This window comes from Globicephala melas, chromosome 2 (genome assembly GCF_963455315.2).
Source record: "Globicephala melas chromosome 2, mGloMel1.2, whole genome shotgun sequence".
Lineage (NCBI taxonomy): Eukaryota > Metazoa > Chordata > Mammalia > Artiodactyla > Delphinidae > Globicephala > Globicephala melas.
The window spans coordinates 24,972,067-24,995,708 of NC_083315.2; the positions used below are offsets into that span (position 1 = coordinate 24,972,067).

At 41.9% G+C, this 23,642-nt stretch overlaps 1 protein-coding gene across 1 annotated transcript; it reads right to left on the reverse strand.

The window, feature by feature from the left end:
• Window positions 1-469: 469 nt before the first annotated feature.
• On the reverse strand, window positions 470-23,131 carry RBM17 (RNA binding motif protein 17). Its single transcript, XM_030836904.3, has 12 exons — window positions 22,994-23,131; window positions 17,589-17,726; window positions 14,973-15,089; window positions 11,963-12,129; window positions 11,039-11,136; window positions 8,205-8,261; window positions 7,116-7,257; window positions 4,923-5,074; window positions 3,804-3,877; window positions 3,203-3,301; window positions 2,029-2,101; window positions 470-1,896 (listed from the first exon to the last, which is right to left on the reverse strand). Exons 2-12 carry the CDS (start codon window positions 17,709-17,711, stop codon window positions 1,793-1,795), a joined length of 1,206 nt encoding a protein of 401 aa, XP_030692764.1. The 5' UTR covers window positions 17,712-17,726; window positions 22,994-23,131; the 3' UTR covers window positions 470-1,792.
• Between the last annotated feature and the right edge of the window lie 511 nt (window positions 23,132-23,642).

The window sequence follows — 23,642 nt, forward strand, 5'->3', positions numbered from 1 at the left end:
TTGTACCCATGCCAAAAAAAATCAAAGTAGTGCAGTCACTTGCATTTCTGTGGTTGATCATGAGAATGTTGGGAAAATCCACCTAAATGCAAATAAACAATGATGTTATTATAAAGCATAACAATAATAATGCAGGTATCAAAGGGGTTGGAACTTAAACTTTAAAACATTAGGGTTTATACAAATTAAACTAAGCCATCATAATAAATACTTAGCGTGAGCAGCATATTTAGGTACCGGTAAGCCCAAGCCAGGCGCCATCACTGGTATTCCGGAGCTAAGTCCGCAGGTAGACCTGTTCTAGTTTCAGGCTGGCTGTTGATTCTCACATCCTACAAAATTCTGTCCAATTATGTAATTCTTCTACCTTATATTCTTTAACCCAAATTTATTTCAGGGTATGTGCACTTTTATTTCAAAAGCAGAGTCTTAATTCACTTTTACTCAGTAAAATAATACCACAAAAGAGAAAATGTTATTCTTTTATTTATGTTAAATAAAAACATGAGAAAATCCTTTTTTAAAAAGGGTCAGAATATTCCTTATGTCTCCAAACCAAGTCCATGGATGCAAAGAAATGCTGAGTACTTTCCTCCCCCGCAGGGTCACAAGACGCTCTCATGTCATAAAGACCTAAAGAGACAACACAGGCGCACGTCCCGCAGCTGCCGCTTCAGGTAAGTCACATGCAACATTTGGGCAAGCAAGGAACAGAACACAGGCACAAGTATATTCTGGAAACACTTCCTGCTCTGGCCAATGAACCGTAGTGCCAAACATTTTTATCTGTTTTGTTTTGGGCCCTGCTAAATGTTTGAGCCACATACACCACTGCACTTCAATGATACAATTTTTCACAATTCCATAATTATATTAATCGCCAGTACAGTTTAAGTAACTGATGTGGCTGAATTTTATACATTTTAAAATTATGTATGAGAACTAACACTACTGCAAATTTTGCCAGTAGAAACGTGACCCCAGGGAACCACCATTTCCAAAACATAATCGGGCACACATTTACAATGTACCTGCGAGGTTTTGATTTAACCGGTCACTTCTGAGCTACGCTAAAGACTAGGCTTGAATATCTGAAAACAAAGGCTATATTCATGATTTCTATACCCAAATACCCCTAAATCCATCACATACTCTATAGTCTGACTTAGCTTAACCGAAAATGATTCATCCAAACAGGTCATGGTAGGCTCACAATTCTTCAACCTTAGTTTAGGTCATAAAGAGTTTTTTCTACGACTGGAGTCAATAAGAAGAATTTCTCTGTTAGAGAAAGCAGAAATTTTCACCTTTGGCAGACCGCCAAGATGATACTTTATTATAGAATTTATGAAGCTACAGTTTAGTAACTTGCAGGTTTTATTAAAATGAATCAAAAAAAAAAAAAAAAGAAAGAAAAGCAAAGGGTAACACAACCCCATATCCCAAAACTTTCTAGATTTTTTTAGTGCAAGAAATGCCGTATCACTGAAGCACTTGAGAATTATCATGAAATCCTAGCAAAAAATGTAATCACCTCAGAAGTGGTAATAAAAAAGAGAAACAACCAGAGAGGCACACAGATCGTTTTTTTGTTTGTTTTTTTTTAAAGGATTTTTATACTATATTAAAAAACCACAAAATAAAAAAGGGATCAGTCAACATATATCTTAGAAGTCCTTCCAGAGTCTCTGTACCCACAGCCATGCAGGCTGCCTGTCGCCTTGCTCTCCTCTGCTCAGTCTGTGGCTTGTTGAAGGATCCTTGGAGATGACTCAGGCTCTAGTTCTTACAATCACACTTGTTCTGCCAAATCCAAGACCCTGAATTTATCCAAATTGTAGAAACATGCTTTGACCACCCGTCCACCAAAATACCTCCCATTCAGATCAACAACAGCTAAAAGGCAAACAAAAAGACAGTCAGTAAAGGCAGGTATTCCATCAGACATTACAAGAACATGTTTTAATTACAAAGATTAAGATCACAAATTCAACTTTTTAATTCTTTATAGTTGGCTGTACAACTTACCTTTAATTGCTGATTCAACCCTCTCAAATTCTAAAAATATTCGTACTGCTTCATCATCAGGGGCACCAGGAATCTGGAAAAGAAATGAAAGTATAGTAGGTAAAGATATCATCGGAGATATCACTGAATGTGAGTTTTCTCCCATAAATGATTTTTAACAGAGTAAGTATTCCAATTATCATCATATACAGATAAGCAATGGTCAAATACCAAGGAAATAAGTATAATTCATTCATCATCAAAATCTGCTGAAGGTCCGTTGATGACAGGTCTTGTGTTAAGTGCTGGAACACACAGCCAGGCAGGACCTTTGGAGGTCCTATGCCATTTGACACATAAACAAATAATTATGCAGTCAACAGACAGCAACATGATACGGAGGAGAAGCTGAAGTGAGCAGAAATGAAGGCAAAAAGACCCGTATGCGTTATAACCGTCTTTCATACGAGGCCAAGCTCCTTGGTGGAGCTTTCCAGGTCCCGCTTCCATAGCCCCACTGCCACTGTATAAGCGCAGCTCCTGCTAACCCCCACTACGCCCAGCCACTCCATTTTGCAGCCCTCCTCAGTCTCCCAGAAGCCGTGACCCTAGTCTGAACACCCGTTCTCTCCTACCCACTCATTCCAAAGCTTCGCTCACATCTGATACTGTTCACAAAGCCTCCTCTAACTATTTTGTGTGGATCTAATCCTTCTCTCACCTCCTGTACTTATAAGTCAACATTACAGAGTCTAGCAACTGAATGTTCTCTAATTTCACGTGTTTGTTTTGTGGTTTCTTCAACTGAACGTTATCACCAAGAGCACAGAATGTGTTTCCCCACCCACAAGGCTCTCAATGCAGTACTGGGTATGTGGGAGGCACTAACAAAACACCTGCCAAATGAATGAGACCAGAGGCACGTCCAAGTCACTAAACTACTGAGCACAGTCATCAAGTCTAAACCTCAGTCACAAAATGAAATGTTTCTTCACCAAATAAAATTTGAAGTCCTTCTTGTGTTTATGTTTGAAATTGTAATAACTGAGTAAAAGCAGTGTTAACTAACCAACATCTGTCACCTTCTATAGTATGACAATATGTTACTTATAGCACACTCTGTCTCTATAGAAAATGTTTTGTAGTCTATCAATTATAACTTGGGTTTATAAACATCAAAAGAAACCCCTCTTACTTCAAATATCACACATTTTCCAACTTTGCCATATTTTTCACATTCTTCCTTGGTTTCAACTTCCAAGTCTTCATCTACCTCTCCTGCACCAACCATGTTCTATAAACAAAAATAAATACATAAATTCCACTGTGAAATATAATTTACAAATATGTAAAAGAGATGTATAAATAACTTTTTTCCATGATGACAAACGTTCCTAATCCCAAATGACACGAAGAAAATCTTCATCCCTGAAATACCCCAAAGTTGGTATTAAAAAATATATAAAAAATAAAAGTATACATTAAGCTTCATAAAGAGTTATAAGAGCAACTGTGCAAGCATCAAAATATATAAACCAAGTTGAACTTCTAACAATTTCAAATATTTTAAAGTAATTACTCACTATAGTCTTAAATACTGTGTTTAGCGAAGAAGCATTAGCGAAAAAGGAATCTAAAAATCAGTCTTATATGGAGTCTATCCAAAAGTGTCATTTTCAGTTTTCTTTAACTGTTCTGTCATCGGGGGGGGGGGTGCTGCAAGCATGCGGGGACAGGTCAAGGTGGAGTGACACAATTCAAAGAGAGCAAACAGGTTTCCTCCTTCTGTGTCTTACCCTTAGTAGGACCACTTTAGTAGGACACTTAAGTATTTCAGTTAATGGATTTGAATCCGACTTCTTGGCTGCATCTGTAAGAAAACATTATCAGACATAGACATGTTACAGCACTGAGTCCAAGTTACAATGAATAATTTAATTTCAACAGCAATCCCCACTATCTATGTCCTAGAGCCATCTATAAGCATCCACACAGTCTCTCAGCAAAAATGCAGCCTTATCTGGCTGAAAGCATCACTTTGCTTTGGTATAATTTTTACCATAATTTCTAGAACTTTTTAATATCTCCAATTACCTGCATTTTTGCTCAGCTCGCTTCCTAAAGGGCTCACAGGGCACAGTGATCACAACCCTCAGAGGTGAGTCTTGGCTCAGGCAGTGGCCGAAGGTCCCCAGCCCAGTGTAACAAGCAGTTAACTAGCCAGCCCCTAGCTGACCAATTTCAGACACTCCCACAAAGCCGGGCAACTGTTGGTTTTCGGTTCTAGCCTGTGAGGCTCACTGCTGCTTCCTAAAGCTGTGCGTCGACAGGGCTCCCAGAAAAGTTCTCTCCCTTCTTTAGGAAAAGGTGTTCAGCTAAGCTCAAAACCACTCAGTTCCACTTAAAATGCTAAGTCATGTTTGACTCATTCCAATACGCCCTCACTACAGAACAGACTGTAACAATCAAATGAAAATAAAACACCAAGTAGGCATCACCTACCAGTAGACTGCAAAATAACATTAGTCTCACAGAGCGATCAGTCAGTAAGAAAATTAGGATGAAAGGGCAGAAAAAAGAAAAGAGCAGAGAACCTTACAGGATGGAGATGTAGCAGACAGAATCACCGATATACTGTATATGGCTCTGTCTTGCTATAAAAACATAACCATGGTTTTATCAATTGTAACAAGGCTCTCTGCCAGTAGAAGCAGGCATGACATGATTCTCTGGAGTCCTATTCATTTCTGCCAAAGTCTCTTGTCTTCTTTTTCTTCCATGGGCGTTCCTATCTGTCTGCGTGTTCTGAACTATTTGTAAAAACAGGCCTCAGGATTCAGTTTCCACAACACAGAGCTGGAATGCATCACAATCAGGATGGCCTGCCTCCACCCTGCTCACCCCCAGGGACCCACCTTTCTCAGTGGCGTCGCCCACGATGATCTTGCCTCCCCGCTTGCTGGTCTTCTCCACTGACAGCGCTGTGCTCAAGCCCTGCTCGTGCTTCCCGAGACCCTGGCCTTCCCGGAAGCCGTACTTCTGCATGATTTTATGTGCTACTGTGCCACTGTGGGGAGGAAAAAGGGAAAGGTACTTGCACTCAACGTCATCAGCTACAGCATAATTGGATTTTACATCACAGTAATCTCCTTCTGGAAAGAGAAAGTGTAAATTGCACAAGGGCTTCGATGAGGTCACATATAATTACCAACAGGCCATGAGATGGAAGCTGTGAAATGTTCAGGAGAAAGATAAAAAGTGAACGCTGAAAGCCTGGGCATCCTGAGATTACCCCTGAGATGAGGGGAACACTAGTTCCCCTAGTGAGATTTCCCCAGGGCCTGTTAGAAAACACTAGAGTTCCTGTGTGCTCCAGTAACTGCTCTGCTACAGGGCTCATAACCAGTTTATTTTAAAGTGAGCCTGTCAAAAAATAAGTATGGTTTCACGTAATGAAGATGATTGCATTTTTCTAAATAGTACAGCAGAGTTTCCAATGACTGACTTCATACGTGAAAGGACACTTAGGGACCATCTATTTCAGAGCTAGAAATGAAGAAACTGAGGCCCAGATGGGCTGACGAGCTTAAGGCTAACTGAACGCAAAGCAAGACACCACGTGAGAATTATTTCTGTAGGAGTTAATGGTAGGATTGAAAGTGTAACCCACCACTCCGGATTCTTAGTCCACTGCTCTTCCTCTAATCCCATGACAGTTTTCAAACTGCACCGTGAGGAGCCTCATGGGTCTCAAGGGTGCCCCTACTGACCAGTGCTACTTAGGGCTTAAATCACAAAACGCTGCTTCAACCAGAACTGTACCTACAGTATTTCATGTATGTAATTTCCTTAAGTATTTCATTTGAACAAGCTGTTCTAGGGCTAAAAAGACTGAAAACTGATGAACTGTACTACACTGTATCTTCCTTAGGCATAAAGATTTAATTCCTGTTTAAAGGGGATTCAGCAAAAAGTCAATTCTTACCAGCAAAAGGTCAATTTTCTCATTAGAAGAAAAAAACAAACAAAACCACCCCAATGGCTTCACGTCTGTCCCCCTCTAGCATACACTCTAGGGCAGGCTTTCTGCAGTGAGGGAAATGTTCTCCATCTGCACTGCCCAGTACAGTAGCTGTTAGCCTGGTGAGCACTTGAGACTAGTGTGACTAAAGAAATACATGTTAAATTCTATTCACTTTCAATTAATTTAACAGCCACGTGTGGCTAGTAGCTACCACAGAGAGCAGCACAGGTCTAGAAGACGGACACAAGATGAGAAACTCCAAATCCTCCTGCAGTGTGCAAACCCTATGGTGGAGGACCCACCTCCTCCAACTCTGACTAGCCCAGCTCCGAGGACGCTAAGGATCAAAGCACGTGCACACAGGCAAGGGCAGACCAGTGTCACTACTACAATCACAGCATTGCCACCAGAGGCAGTCCTTCTAGAGGACACAGAACAAAAAAGGCCTTAGTGCAACACTGCTTCACCCGACAACCCCTCAGAGCACGAGAGGAACAGAGTAAACAACATAAAACACTCTTTTAACCAAAACGCATGCCAAATCCAGTGAGACTTAAAATCCACAAGCCCCACCTGAAAGTCAACCTTAAAACTGATTTTCATACACCAACAAATTTCTAATTATAGTTAGAACGACTGAGAGGTTTTAGACCAAAGGTATAGAACCATGACCTTAAAGCAAAGGTCATTTTATCAAAAAAAAAGATGTCATTCATCTTTTGGACATAGCGTAAGTCAGCTCTAATTCATATGACCTATTTGCAAATGTTATGAAAACAAATATAATGATCACAAACTATTCTTAACTAGAGAATGTTCAGCATTTAAATCTTTCAAAATTTCCATTAGAAAGCTTTATGTTTTGTACAAAACATAACAGTGTCATGCTGGGATACCCTCCATGTGACTTGAACCCTGATCCTCAAGAAGGAGGCTGCGTGACTGAGCGCACTGAGCATCTCCCCATAAACCCAAAAAAGGCCCCATCCCAAAACATGCTGCACCTCCTGGAAGGGCTGACAGTGCCTCCCATTCGGCCCCGCCCTCCCTGCACCTGTCGAGGTGAGAGCACCCAGACCATTACCCCATGTTGGCGAGGAAGGAGTTGCCGGGGCCAGTCGGGGATCTGGGTCTGTCTTGTTCCTCGTACACTGGGGGAGGGATAGCAGCTTTGGAAGACTGTGAGCGAGGTCTTGAATCCTCTTCATAAGGAAAGTCTCGGGGTACTGTTGGACGAAAATAAAATAGGTTTACCAAAATGTGACAAAACAATTCTGAACTGCACTTGGACCTTCCGTATGTTCCAGGAGATATGATCAACCCCTCTTTTGACTCCCATAGCATCCTGTGTACCTGTCTTAAGATGCTCATCTTACGATCTTATTACCCTGGCAGACGATAAAGGTCTTTGAGGTTAGGGACCATATGCCAGTTCAGTGATCTGTAACCCTAGCTACATATTAGAATCAACAAGGAAGCTTGTTGATCCAGATGCCTGGGTCCCACTCCCAGAGACTGGTTTCAACTGGGGTTTATGGTTCGTCAGGTATTTTCACACAAAAGGTATTTAACGATTTTTTAATTACCTTCTTTATAAAAAGGTACCATTCATGGTGCAACAGGTATTAAAAAGCACGAGGGATGACTATATGTTCTTGGGGTAGTTTAGGTATGGTCCAACCCAGAGGGCAGGAAGATGAGCTTCATGACTCCTCAAAGTCCAACTCCAACCCCAAATTCTAGAACAGATCACTGGGAGAAGACTGTTTGGGCAATCTGAGTAAACACACACAACCTGTGCACTGACCTAACCCAGGAAGGTGCTGCCACCTTGTGGAGGGTCACAAATTTAACAGCCCCTAGACCACTGAGCACAAAAACTCAGCTACTGTTTGTTTTTTACCTAACTCCAAATAACGAAATGCTGGAGAAGACAAAATGAATTATTTTTAAAAACAAACAAAAAAAGCCTCTCACAAGAGACAAACCCACGCCTCAGAGCCTGGTATTAAACTTAAGGGGTGGAAGGGAGCACTTGGCTGAGGGTTAGAGCAAGGACGGGTTTCCAGCCATTTCCCTGCACTCAGGACACCTGGCTGATTCCAGCTAAGACTTCCCACAACTGGGTTAAAGATGTGTATCTGAACAGAGAGGGGAAGAAACAGGTACGTACACTCTTTGTCTTTCTCTACAAGAGAAGTGGGTGGTGCGATGGCAGCTCCGCCCATACCTGCAGAAAACAGAAATTCCACCAATTAAAGGAGGGAAAGCGTTTCAGATGCCGGATCCTCAGGAATGTGACACAGGCCACCTGTCACATCATACCACCCTCCAAAGAAAGAAGCAGGAAGGGATGCTACTCCATCCCTCCCACTAACATCTGAAGACTTCAGTATCTGAATCCAGGGTCAAAAATACAGAAGTAGGTTATCACTGCTTCCATTTTCCAGATGAGAAAATGATCGCAGGAGAGTGAACAGGCAGGGACAGAATGAAACCCAGCTCCCTGTGAGGCCAGAGCATCCCCCACAAGACAGCACCCTTCTTTCCAGGATGCAGACCACTGGGACTGAACACCTATTTGGAAGTGCCAGTACTTCTGGTTACAATCTGTTTCGTGTTGTCACCATTCCTGCTCATGTTTCCTGGACAGAGAATGGTGGACACGAACAAACCAAAGTAGACTCCATTTTCTTTCAGACAACCAGAGGGAAAGCATGAGCAGAGAACATAAGGAATTTTTCACTAGGGAGAAGTGCTAACATATGTATTATAACCTCATCATCAATGAAACACTCCAAAAAAATCAATACAATGTAAAGAGACCAATTACAAAACCATGCTGCACCAGCACACAACGTTTCACAAAAGAAATCCCCCAAAGCCAGTGTATATGCATAATGATTAACAGGCCTAGACTAGAAAAAATACTTACAGAGAAATATGAGTCTTAATAAAACTTCCATGTCTTTTGACATACCTATTATCATTTTTCACCTTGCCACTAAGACCTAAGTGATTATTAACTGATTCTGAAAAGATCAGCTCCAATGAGTTTAGTATACAAAATTCAGGTTGTTTACTGAAAATTTGCTACTAATCATGTTAAAATATGACCATCAATATGTTAACAGCAGTACACATAACGGATATTAACACCATTACTTCCCTAATATTAGATTATATCGTTCCTGCTAATGTTCCAAAAAAAAAAAAAATGTCCTCAGTATAGAAGGCACACCTCACAAAAAAGGGTAGCTGATTTGTAAGTTGGAAAGATGAAACCAAGAAATATTCAACCTATGTACTGGATTCTAAAACAAGTTAATAAATCAGGCATTTGCTGATTAGGAAGATAATGAATCTGAAATGTTAACATAATGCCTGACACACAGAGCACACTCAAATGTTAACTCTATTCCTCCGCAGAAAAACAATGCAGTGTCTGATAGTGCTCAGCACGCAGTAAGCCTTTTCTCAGCTGAGGTATAATTGACATGTAATATATTGGTTTCAGGTGTACAACATAATGATTTGGTATTTGTATATATTGTGAGATGATCACAACAAAAAGTCTAGTTAACATCTGTCACCACATAGTTACAAAAATTTTTTCTTGTGTTGAGAACTTTTAGGATCTACTCTCTTAGCCAACTTTCAAATATGCAATTATTTTATCCCCAAAATGTAATGGCCTAAAACAATAAACATTATGTAAAAAAATCCAAAACTCTGCAATTATTTGTATTATTAACAGAGTGACTATGCTGTACATTACAATCTCGTGATTCATTTTGTAACTGGAGGTTTGTACCTTTTGACCCTCTTCACCCATTTCTCCCAGCTCCCCACAACCCCTGCCTCTGGTAACCACCAATCTGTTTTCTGTATCTATGAGCTTGGTTCTTTGTTGTTGTGCAGTAAGTATTCTATAAATCTGTGTAACTCATATCTGCATTGAAAGAGTATGAATTCTAAATTAGTACAGACCCACTCCTTTCCAACTCATTTAGTATTTTAAAGTTTAACCTAAGCCCTGAAAAGCCTTGGCTGTACACTGGGAAGACCAAGCTTGCCAAACTGCTAGTCATAACACAGACTATGTGGAAATACACTCCAGCTTCATGATAACATTCTTCTTAGGTCTCATGGTAAAGGTGACCACATCGCAATGAGGTTTTCAGGTAAAGAAAGATCTTGGTTAGATGCACAATGGACCCATTTCATACACAACGCTATTCCCACCAGTCCACTATAACAAGGATTATCACAGTTATCTGAGTTGTGTGGTACAAAGTTGTGTGGTGTAAAGGAGGTAATCCATCAGAGTGCTTAGAACAGTGCCTGGTATCTAGGAGACAGGAAGATTTCAAATTCTCATTTAAATCTCAATCTGTCAACCAAAGTGGTGAACTAAATCCAGGAAATCCCAGCAATCAAACATGATGAAGCTAGATAAGTAGCATTCCATTCTCTCAAGAATGAACACTGCTTAGCTATCTAGTGATCACTAAGAATTTGGCTCTAACACAACTACAATGCTGCTCTTAGAGACCTCTTAGAGATGGAAGAGGTCTTACGAAGCACCTAGTTCAAATGCTTGTCTCCCTGCTCCCCGTACGACACTGAAAGAAACCAGTGTCTAGGGAAGCTCAGTCATGCGTGTTAGTGGCAAAGGTTCTGGAAATGAGTGCCTTGACTCTCCATTCAGTGCTGTTCTTAATGGAAATGTAGCTGGATACAGAGAACAGGTTGGTCCGACTGTGCTGAGGGTAAAGACAAGAGTGGGCATGTATTTTAAGGTATGCTCCAAGTGTCCAACAAGTAAATGTTTGAAAGACTGTATGTGAAAACAATGTAAATTTACACTGTCATGAACATGTGGGTTGCTGAGATTCTGGAGAGAAAATTACCCAAATCAGTGTCAGATGAACCATTTATGAAATTGAATATGAAACGGTGGAACTGCACCATGTTTGAAACATAGTATCTGTGTTCATGCCTTACTTCTCTTCCTCCTCTCTCGCTCATAATCTTCATCTTCATCAGAATCTGGATCTGGTCGCCTGGAAAACCCACTAGCTTCATGTCTGTCTTTACGCCTCCTGTGAAGAGGAAACAAATGTTCACCACAGATGAACCAATTCAGAGATGTGAACTCAAGGACGTCACCTTGACTTTTTTTTGGGGGGGGGGGCGGTGGGGCATGCAAACTGGTTAAAGACTAAAGTAGCAAAAGTATGAGAAGTGAGAAAAATCCAGAAGATAAACCGAACAAATTTAAGAGGTATATGAATATAAATAGCAAGAAAACAGTTTCCTTGATATTTACCTCTTTCAATTTTAAAGCATATCAACAATAGGCAATACTTAATTAAATAATTTTGATTCTCTAGAACATGCTTTCACTTCATGAAGTGATTCAATAAATAATAATATATTAATATTTTATATAACTATTTAACAATTAATAGTATTTTTAAAAGAAGAAATGCAAATAAATCCTTGTTGCCCATACTTTCAAAAAACATAAAAGATGTATATGAGTTTTTAAAAACTCCATCTGGCTCAAAAACAGCAAAAGTTAAGAATAACATTTTAAATACTTTAAGCAGTTATGACGCTAGCAGAGTCACAGCATAAGGAAAAACCCTATTATTCAACATCACTTTGTAAGTCATTTCTCCAAGAACTCACCCAAAACGTACACTGTAAGTTTTCTGCAACTGTATATGAAATTTGCTCTGGAGTTTGTTTTCGTGCTGGGATGTAACGACCACACATTGTTAACAACAACCTGACTCCTCCTGACAACTGCTCAGACCAACCAGGAAACTCACTCAGCCTTACAGACAGCACTAAAGTTCATTCACCAACATCTGAACGACCATTTCAAACGTAGAGCACCTCCACATCCGCGCGAGGCCTTACTTTTCTCTCTCTTCTATTTCCTTCTGTCTTTCCAGCTCCCGCTGTCTCTGTCGCTCTTCTCTTTGGCGCTTCACTACTTTCTCATAATCGTTAGGAAACATGGGATCATATTCATCAGCTAGGGGAATCAAAACTTCTCCTGCAGAAAACCCACTGGGAACCGGGTCCTGAGGAAGGGAAAAATGCCAAAGTAAGTATCATCCTCTGTCCTGGAATTTTATTCACAGAATTAAGGTCAAAAAATACGAGGGCTAGGAGGGGCCCTGAAGACCACCTGTCTGCCTCTGCTTTACAGATGAGGGAGCAGATGCCCGAGGAGGTTCAGGGACTTGACGTGGCCACAAACCTAGCAGCAGAACATGACCAAGAATTTCACCTCTCAGTTCAGTACTAATTCCATAAACACCCTACAGCACTTTCCTGGAAGTCTTAAACAAGCTGCCACCACCTAAAATTTTAAGCAATAAATTTGATTATAGCAAACACAGCATACTTCTATATATATATATGTATATATATATATATACATATATATATGAAAACTTAAAATATGAAACTCATGAATAACACATTCTTATAGTCATTTAATAGAATAACTTTAGATTCTGATTACATGGAGACATGACATATTAAAATTAAAAAAAGAAAAAAAAAAGTAAAAAGCATCCTCTTGGGCTTTGTGAAATCCTCTGGAATGCACACCCTCCCCAGTCATCTGCATCTCAGGCCTGAGTCTGCACAAGTGGAGGTAACTCCCTTCACATCATCATTCATTTTTTAAGGTCCACTAAGTCAGGTTCAGGTGACAACATTTTGCATTTCTCTTCTGTACATTTAGAAACTGGGGCTACTCTTTGAGAGAAAAAGAGGTAGTAGCCTTAACAAAGAAATCGGAAAAACAAAAGGCAGACAGCACACAGTCAACTAGAAACACACAACGAGAAGGGGGCTTTGCCCTAGGCTCGTGGTCTTGATCTCCATGGTTCTCGTAAGCCCTGACCTACTACTGCGTGGTCTCACGTTCCTAAACCTCCATACTTCCTTCTGTTAGTTTTCCTAACATGATGCCTCCTTGTTGTCTGTAAAAGTAAGATGCCTTCCCTGGTCTCTGCAGATCCCCCAAATGAGCACAGGTCAGTGTCCCCGAGCGCCCACTCTGCACCTCTTTCAGGAGGAGCATGCCCAGCACTGCCAAAGGCAGGAAGGTTGTTTGTAAAAGGTACTTTATATATGAACACAAAACTGGCATGATAAAGAGAGCTTATGCTCATCATCAATGGATCTAAATCCAACAATTCCTGGATTACACTGTGCAGTTTGATGTTTTTTCGTCATAAAACAAACACTTCATGGTTTCTTTACACCTAAAACTCAAAAAACACTTTGATTTGATGAATAAAAGAAATTAGAAAAGTAACTGTAATCACCTCCCAGGCCCTATCACTGGAAATCTTACAAAAATCTATTTAATGCAGGGCTCCCAAAGGGCAGTTATCCATTTGTGTTCACATAAAAGACATTTTAGAAACACAAAAGCGGGCTTCCCTGGTGGCGCAGTGGTTGAGAGTCTGCCTGCCGATGCAGAGGACAAGGGTTCGTGTCCCGGTCCGGGAAGATCCCACATGCCGCGGAGCGGCTGGGCCCGTGAGCCATGGTCGCTGAGCCTGTGCGTCCGGAGCCTGTGCTCCGCAATGGGAGAGGCCACAACAGTGAGAGGCCCGCGTACCGCAAAAAAAAAACAAAAACAAAAACAAAAAAAACACAAAAGCACATGAACGACATTTCCTTTCAGTTATTAGTAAGATAGGAGAAGCTAACAGTGAGCCCCTCGATTTACAGAACACTGCCATCACAAAGTTTCTAACTCGGAGACCAGACTGTCAGCATGAAGGTTAATTTTTTGTCATTTCAATATCTGATAGCAAACAACTTTTACTGTATAAACCCTGCTTAAGTTCAACAATGAGCCATCCTTCTCTAAATGCTATAAAGAATAAAGCATCTTGATTTTAAAAGCCTGAATGTTAATACCCAATGCTGGGGAGGGTAGGAAAAACCCAAACGCTCACATGTTACAAGTGATACTATTTACTGATACAACTCTGCTGGAAACAAGCTGGCGCTAAATAAATTGCCCATAAAAGTGACTGATCTCCTTAAGTCACCTCAGGAAATCTATCCTAAGAAAATAATTTTAAATGCATAGAAAGCACTCTGCAGAGGTGTTCACTAGAGGTCTACTGGTTCTACAGTTAGGAAATAGGTGTGTAAATCACCATACATATTCACCTGATGGGAATGCTTTACAATTAAAAATTGGCTATGCAGCAAGAAGGAAAATGCTTACTGATTAAATTTGGCAGTGATATTATAGGTTCTAGAGCTAATATCCAATAACAGAAGATGATTAACCAGTTTTTCATTAGATGTAGCAAGAAAAAATTAGGCAAAGAATTTGTGGGAAAAAAAGTTGAATGACTAAGAATCCTCAGAAAATTTCCACTGTGGGGTGCCTTTCCCTCTGGACAGACTATCAGCCTTGCAGGAGCAGGACCACTTCCTCTGGTCAAGAAACCCCACCAAGAGCTTCACAGCAAACCCACACAGGGGAATATTGTGAAGTCAATAAAATGATCATATGGTCCTAGACTTTTTGACACAGATGGACACTCACAATATATTAAGTGAGAAATGCAAGTCAGAGAACAGAAGGTGGAGAAGGCGAAGGATAGAAAGCTATTCCAAAATACAAAGTTTTTAAATTCTGGAGGGTAGGACCAAAGTCATTTATTTTTCTTTTTGCCTACTTCCAGTTTCTGATTTTTCTATAATTAACTACTGTGTTTTAAACAGATGAATGTTTTAAACTTGATAAAACTGAAGTAAACATTAAATTGAAAATGATACTGCCTAGAGTGCAAGGCCTACTGAGGAGGTGTGTTCAGAGTGGTGTGTAAAGCGCAGCCTGTGGAAAGCAGGAGGCCCACCCAGCTGGGGGTGGGGAGTGTACCTTGAGGCCCGCCGCCACGTGCGGCGGGGTGTCCACGATCTGCCGCTCGTCTGATGAGCCACCTCGCTTCAGGTCGATTACTGGGGCAAGGACCGTACTTTGTTTTGTCCTCTGGCTCTAAAATCATCAAAATATAAGAAAAGTGTACTGAGGCTTCAAATTAAAATTCACACTGTTTGTAACAAACCTTTTTTTGGACTCTGCAACAAACCTTTCAGATATGAGAAAAACAATCTTAACAGCCTTTTAATTCAGTTATTACAATAACCATATACTAGTTTCTTTAGCCCTTTTTTTACAACACAAATTTCCTCCATTTTTGTAAAAGCTTTACAGAAAGCTTGGTCGCTTTTATTTAAATTTGCATATGAAATAATATAAGAAAAAAGCTCTACATTAGATTCTCCGCATTACACGTCAACTAGTGTGGATCTTTCACAAGGAATGGGTATGTTTTTATATCTTGGGCATACACTTGTGGATTAGTATACCTAACCTGTATATCTCTATTATATTTCGACTTCCGCTCTTCTATTTTATCTTCCATTGAACCAAGACTGCCCACTAATTATGTCCACTTATAGTCTAACTGAGTTTATGTTATTAAGTATGAGAATTGTTCCTAGGAGTCAGTCACTTTACAAAAGAGAAGACTGAGGCCTTCAAGAATAGAATATATGAAATAGCATTATCATTAGAATGTAAAACCTTATTTATACATCTTATGTCCAAAGCAAAAGTTACGAGAAACAAAGATTTAAAAAATTAGACCAACTTAAAAAAAATTAAAACAAAAAAACAAGACTTGGGCTTCCCTGGTGGCACAGTGGTTAAGAATCCGCCTGCCAATGCAGGCGACACGGGTTCGAGCCCTGGTCTGGGAAGATCCCACATGCCACGGAGCAACTAAACCCGTGCGCCACAACTACTGAGCCTGAGCTCTAGAGCCCACGAGCCACAACTACTGAGCCCGTGTGCCACAACTACTGAAGCCCACACGCCTAGAGCCCATGCTCTGCAACAAGAGAAGCCACTGCAATGAGAAGCCCACGCACCGCAACAAAGAGAAGCCCCCGCTCGCCACAACTAGAGAAAGCCCACGTGCATCAAGGAAGACCCAACACAGCCAAAAATAAATTAATTAATTTAAAAAAAAAAGACTTGTTTTGTTAATCTTTTCATGTGGGATGAAAGTTTGTTTTAAAAAGACAGAATTCTATCTCTTTAAAAAGAAATAGTACTGGCATACAAAATTTAAATCTGGTAATGATATATGAAAAAGACAAAAACTCTAATCAACAGAACTGACAAAACCAATTTAAATTTTAAGACAGTGTTTTCTCTACCTGTGGGTATCCTAATCCTAAAAACCTTTTATAATACGGAGAAATCAAATGTAAACATTTTAATATTAATGATGTAGTGAAGGAAAAAAAATAATTCCAACTTTAAAAAAATTTATTGTGTGTATTTTCAAACATTAAGGAGAATGATTAATGAACTCATGTCTCTTTAACCTGGCTTCAACAACTACCAACTCGTGGCAAATCTTGTTTCATGTATCCCTGCCTCCCCTGCCAAAGACTGGAGTATTTTAAAGTAAATCCCAGAAATGATATATCATCTTATCAGTAAATATTTCATCTTACTGGTAAATATGTATCTCTAAAACAGTTCTTCTCAACTTCTTTTTTCATTATTGCCTCCTCCTTCAAGGAACCTTTTAATACATTTTCTTCTCCACCTATGAAATTTTAATACCACAGATACACTAGACACCTGTTTATGTATTCTGTGTATATCTGGCCTTTATACATAAGAAGAGCAGGATTTTTTTCACCCCTTAGAACCAATATTTGCCCCATCTGGAGGGGATACAGCCTCCACTGGGGAATCATGTTCTGAAACAACAAGCAAACCATAATACCAATCTCATTCCTAAACGTATTTGATAGGAACATCTTAATATCAAATATCCAGTAGACAATTATGTTTGTTTTTTTAATGTTTTACCTGGTGAATGATTTCAAGGATGTTGCCAACGCCCAACACTACACAACAGAAACAAAAACAATTACCCCAGACTACAAACCCTGATACGTTCACAACCAACCCCAGCCTTCAGTAACACACACATCATCACAGCTCAGTCAATAATGCAGAGCTTCGTTCTCAAAGTGCCGCTTCCAAACCACCTACAACAAACAGCAGGATTGCTCCCTAAAAATGCAGCCTCCCCAGGCCCCAACCCAGAATCAGGATTTACCAGAGTATCAGGTGTTATATAGCCTTTTAACCAAATTCTCAATCTTGGACAACCAAGATTGACAACCTGCATACTGAAGTTTGACAACCAGCATCATTGCTGGAAACCAAGAGTATGCTTTTCCTCATTCTGATTCCCTGAAACAGTTCTATTCCCAGGAGAAGCGAAATGACCTTCAACACCTATTCCTCTCCCTCCCCCACCCCAGCCTCTCCCCTTACAAATTGAACCCTACATATTCAACAAACCCTACATATTCAACAAAGAGGCAGAGCAGCAGGTTACTCTTAATCCTTAGGAGGCACCTGCCGGTACACCTCTGCTCTCAAGCTGGGCTTAGCTTCTCTTACCTTTGCCTGAGTGAGAGCTGCCTTCTTCACCTGGAGCTGAGACTGCAGAAGTTTGAAGTTTTTGGACCAGCCTTCCGTTTTTGAGTCACTGGTCTCCACTCCCAGGTCGTCGTACAGGGACATCTTCTCAGTTTAATGCTGAAAGGCAAGAGGGGTAGGGGTTAAAGAACGCAAAAATGTAGTGAAGAGTTCCAATATTCCCATGTTAAAATAATGCAGTATCCTGGAACTTCAGAGGTAAGAGGTATCTGAAGAGATCACCTGGTCCAGTAACATTCAGTGACAGAAGCCAAGATGCCTGATATCACCAGTCAGCACCCTGACACAATAAAGCTACATCCATGTACTATTTTTAAAATAAACCTCTAGAATGAATTTTCCTATATATAAGAACATGTGGTCAAATAATTCACAAATGAAATCCTTCTGTTCTATAGAATGAGATAAGATGGAAGTTCTAGATGCAGGGCATTATTAATTACATATATTCAATTTTTAAAAAACTCTATTTTGTGTCAACAGCAAAAAGTAGAAGCCTTACAAAAACACCTATTACAAGGCTGATTTAGCACAATTAACTACCGTTTTTTTCTGGTGGTGGTGGGCCGTTATCCTTTTATAAAGAAAAAACCGTAATATATGCCCCTAATTAAGGGAAAAAAACAGAAATGACCTCACAGATGTGACAGGAATGTGGAGGGTTAGATCTTATTAATAACCAGGTTTCCTCATATCCCACCAAGAAGAAATCTGTAATTTTTAATGACACTGATTACAAAGACAGAATCAACAATCTACATGTGAATGATCAATATATACTATCCCTGGCAGAATAGAGCAACGCAAGAGGATGACAACAACAAAACCAAGAGTTACCACTTACTAAAAGCCTTATCACACACCAAGAGCAGTCCAGGAGGGAAATGGGGACTTTCAGAGAGACACCTGCCCCAGGTTACAGTGGGAAGACCCATCTCAAATGCAGTCAGGAGAACTCCCCAGCTCATGCTGGTAAATCCTTACTGCCACCTTTAAAACACCTCAACGTTCTGAAACCCACAAAATGGCTCACTTCTCAAAATAAGAAATCAATCTCTTTCTCACAGATGGAAAGAGGAAAAAAAATTTGATTAAAATCCCTAAACTGCAAAGAAATGCTTAACATGGGTATTTTCTAACATATGGACACATTCCAAAAGTCTGTCAGTTCCCAGGCTCAGACAGCATTTTGCCACTGAAACTGTGTTATACAAATCCTGTTTTGCCTGCGTCTGTGTCTCAGGAAGAGAAGGTGATATAGACGGGAAGGGAAATACTTAATTTCCCCCCGGGTCACGTCTGACCCGGGCAAAACTTCGGTCTGTCTGCTCATTTCTCCACCCTTCTGTGCATGGATTCTAAGACCCCAACACCTTGGCCGACCAGGTTCTACTGTGCTTGGGGCGGGGGTGAGGGTGGATGCCGCCTCCCTCCCTCAGTATAGCTGTTCTGGTCCTGAGCAGAAGTCAGCCCCGGTCAACTGCAGTCGCCTTCCACAGTGTCTTCCCTTCTTAATATCTGAACCGCAGACTACCTGAAAGCTCCGTTTTGATTTCTAAATGAAAGGCCCCAAAGCAGCACAGAAGCAGGGTGAATAAAAGCAGAGCCCAGGGTACTGGTGGCTGATTGCTCCAATGAGTCACCCCAAAAAAATCAAGGAATGCCTATACTTTCTCCTCCTCAAGGCTCCTGTGACGACTCACCGGCTCAGGTGACGGCAGCATGGGCAGAGAATTTCCTAGAGAGCACATCCCACCGGGAAACGCTCACTGTCTTCAGTGCCAGACAAAGTGAACTTGGCAACACCTTGTCATGTTAAGCTTGAGACAAGTTCAAGTCATGAGGCTAAATGGAGGAAAATTAATGACTTCCATTTCTTAACTAAGTATGGCTGAAATTTGACCATGTCTCCAAAGTTCTGTAGGGCATGACCCCGGGGTCCACTTCAGAATCTACAATTTTAATCACAGTCAGTGTAAACTCCATGAAAACCTACATCAGTCTGTGGAGGTCACTGCTCTACCCCCGGACTAAGACCAATGTCCACCCCAGAGCTGAACAGGCAGTTAGGCTGACTGCAGAGTTAACACTCTATTTGCAACCCCCTCCCAGGCCATGGCTTCAGAAATTCCTTGCCCACAATGACTGTGGAAGACAACTGCACCAAAAAGCTTTAGAGGCTGTCATGCGCTTTTCTCCCAGCCTACCTCGTATTCAAAACTAATCCTTCCTCTCTAGATAACACATGTTTAAAGTTTCAGTTTAACCTGAAAAACTCAGAGCAACAGCAAAGGAAAACAATGTTGAGTGTCCAGCTTAGTACAGTGGGCCCGTGAATGACGCAGGTTTGAACTGCACAAGTCCACTTACATGCGGCTTTTTTTCCATAGTAAATACTACAGTGCCACACAATCCGTGGTTGGTTGAATCCACGGATGTGGAACTGTGGATACAGAGGGCCAACTGTACAGTTGTATTTGGATTATCGACTGAGCAGAGGGTGGGTGTCCCTGACCCCTATGTTGCTCAGGGGTCAACTGTAATGTGGTTCTCAAGACACTACTTCAGAAATGACCATGCATCTTTCATCTAACCTAGTTTAATTTTTTGAGACCTCTGCATTCAATTGGTCACCAAACCAAAGCCTAGTAAACAAACTACGGGTTCATTTGTTTTATCTTTCTTTAATCTTATAAAAGCAAGGTCAGACTGACACATTCTGGGAAACAAATATAAACAACGCATTCTGGGAAATCATAAAGCTAAATTATCAAAATTTGTTTGCAAATCTAACTCCACTTTAATTTTCCCAATATCACTTAATAAGAAATTTGAGAAATTCATTAAAAAAAGTATTTACAAATAACATTGGTGCCATGGAAATAGAGTACCCAAATGCCCACTGAACTCTGAAGGGAAAAGACCAGCTTATTCACTTTTGCAACTCCAATTTCTGGCACAGAGAAGGCATTTAATAAACAGTTTTGAAATATTAATAATTAAGTAAATTCTATTTCGCCACATGAATCAGCAGTGAAACTACACAATGCCCACAGGTTCCACGAGAAAGTAAAGAGCAGGCAAAAGGTTCTGGAGGTAGATGGTGGTAATAGTCGCACAATGGTACCATGTACTTAAAAATGGCAAATTTTTATGTATATTATATTATGTTATGTATATTTTACCACAATAAAAATTTTTTTAAAAAAGAAAGAAAATAGGTAAAAGGGCGGGGAGAAGCAGCAGTGGGGGAGGGGGTGTGAGGTAACAGGCTGCTGGACATATCCCTGCCAAAAGAGTAAACTGATGCAAACATTTTCCCAATTTCACGGTTACAAAATCAAGCAGCGCAGAGGCTCTCTACCTCCAGCAGAGTCCTTCTGGCTAAGAACCCAGTACTTAACAATGTCATCGCTGCTGGTGAGGTTTCACAAGACCACACTTCCTCCGACTCCAGTCTACACTGAAGCTGGCTGTTGACAATTCCACCTGATTCACCTCACTCTGCAAGCTTTGGAAGTCATTGTGCAGCAAAATCTCATGTTCCTTAAAAGTTCCTTGTTTCTGGTCTCAAAACCTTCGAAAACACACTTTAAATATTAGAAACTGATGTCATCTCACCAGCATCTGCTAGTTTTAACTCGGAGCTTATAAATCAGATCTCCACATCCCAGTAAATGCAGAAGAGCTTTCTTCACTTTTCTCCTTCTCACTGATCTTCAAATTCACAGAAGTGCATTAACCACAGCAATGACACACTTCTATGGCCTGCTTCAATTAATTACTATAATGCTACAAGCACCAGTGAATTCACCACCCAAAACAAGAGACAGGATCTGGACAAGAAACCACACTCAACCCACATGGCCCCCATCCCATTCCACCCAAGTGATCTCCCGGGCCCAGGGGTGAGCAGCAACCTGAACTCCATTCTCATTAATTCCATGCTTTCCACTTTATAAAGTTACTTTTGGGAATGCACAATTCTCCAGATTCCTATTTTCCATAAAGGCTCTCTTTATCCGTCACAGAACTCCACGATCAGAATAGCTCAGAGGACCAACACCTCTGTGACACCTTGTTATATTTCTAACTCACAACCTACTCTCTACTGTAAACTGTACAGCAGACAGCACACTTCTTAATAAAGTTCTAAAAATAAAACACTCTCAGTTTAAGTTACTAATGTAATACCCCATATTCCCTAAATATCCTTACTATAGTCAGAACATCTGCGGCATTTACCCCATAAAATTGTGGAAACTGAGTAGCAGCCTTTAAAAACTCCACCTGTTGCAGGGACACACAGTCCTCACCTACATGAGAATGTGCAGAATTTTGCCCTGATCCAGAATATCCTACTTTCCACCCAACTGCCTGCCTCTAGCAGTAAGTGCCTCCCATGTTTCTCCTTTACTGACTTCTCAAAGAACCTTCTTGATCTGACCTGACTACTCCTCTTCACACCTCTGCCTTCCCTGCAGTTTCCAGAATGCACTAAGATGCCTCACCTCTGGTACCTTTACATTTATTTCCTTCCTCTGCAGGAAATATTTCCCTCATCTTGCACATCTAACAAAACACCCCCAAGACTCAGTTTCAAGCCTCACTCCTTTTTGGAAGGCTTTCCAGACCCCGCTCCGGTCAATCGGATCAACCCAGGCGTGGCTTTTTATGCTCGTTTCCCCGGAAACTAAACTCACAGAGCGTGGGGACAGATTCTTATGCATCTTGCATACGCTGTTACTAACACATGGTCTGGGCGAAAAGAGATGCTCAAAAAAAAAAAAAAAAAAGCTGGGTGATTGGACATCGAAGCTAAAATACCGCTTTAAAAGGACAAGGACCGAGGTAGTGCCGTAGTCACGTCTTCCTCCACCCGTCCAGATAAAACCCCCGTCCCTGAGAGAAGTCCACACCTGATTCCCCGTTCTGCAGCCTAAGAAGGAAAAGGCTTCCTTCCTTTGCAACCCCGGGCACAGGTGACCCAGGCAGGCCTACGGGATCCAGAGGCCCAGCAACTTTTCCCAAAACACTACCGACGGTGGGGAGGAAAAGCCGCCCTCGGGTCCAGAAGAGATGTGGACAGACAGACGGGAAAGAAGAATGGAAGACTAGGAATGCGAAGGCCCGGCGACCCGAGGCAAATAAAGGAGCGGCGAGGCGCGAAGGGAGACACGGAGGGTCGGCCGGGGCCGGGCCGCCTGATGCGAAGACACCGGCGGCTCGGGGACGGCCCGGGACACCAGCCTCTAGCGGCGCGGCCTAAAGCCGCGGCGTCGCGTCCAACGCCAGCCGGGGAGGCGCACCCGCCCCGGTCCCCACCTGCCCACCCACCCTTCCGGCCCGCCCAGGGCGCCACTTACCCGGCCCGCCCGGCCGACGCTCCCGGGCCGCGGCGGCGCACAGGGGCCGAGGCGCCGCGGACTCGGCGGGCTGGGCGCTCGGCTTCAGCCCCCGACGGCCGGACCTCTCCGGCGCCAACCCCTACGCAGAGCCCGCGGGGCGCGCGGCGGCGCGGAGTCACGGCGTGTGCGGCCGGGAGAGGCGCGTTGCTCCTGCGCCGAGGACGGCCCGCTCTTGCGCGCCCCCTGCCTGCCGGAGGACCGCGCCTGCACCGCCCCCGCGCCCGCACCGCCCCTACGCCCGCGTCCTTCTCTCCCGCCAAAAGGTGTCGCGGTGGCGCAAGGTTGCGACATTTCAGACTCGGGGAAGCCTAGCAGTGACCGCAGATGGGGAGGAGGAGGACTGGTGCAGGGCTGCAAAGGTCCACTTCAGAACCATTCATCAGTGTGCACAAAGCTGAAGATAAATCACAGTAGAAGAGATGAATGGGGAAACGGCTGCAGAAGAAACGGCCAGGAGCGCTGAATTAAGTGTAGGACTAAGGAAACCATGGATATGAAGTTAGGGTTACAGGAAAGACGTACATGTTATAAAGCCTCACAATTTAAGAATGATATGACAAAAGTTGGGAGAAAAGAGAAAATGGGATTCCGTGTGAATATGATTTTC

Coding starts and splice junctions, on each gene's coding strand:
- RBM17 (XM_030836904.3), bottom strand. CDS start 17,711: ATGTCCCTGTACGACGACCTGGGAGTGGAGACCAGTGACTCAAAAACG. Junction 12,130..14,972: donor ACGTGGCGGCGGGCCTCAAG/GTACACTCCCCA, acceptor TCCCTTCCTCAG/GACCCGGTTCCCAGTGGGTT. Junction 11,137..11,962: donor GAAATAGAAGAGAGAGAAAA/GTAAGGCCTCGC, acceptor TCCTCTTCACAG/GAGGCGTAAAGACAGACATG.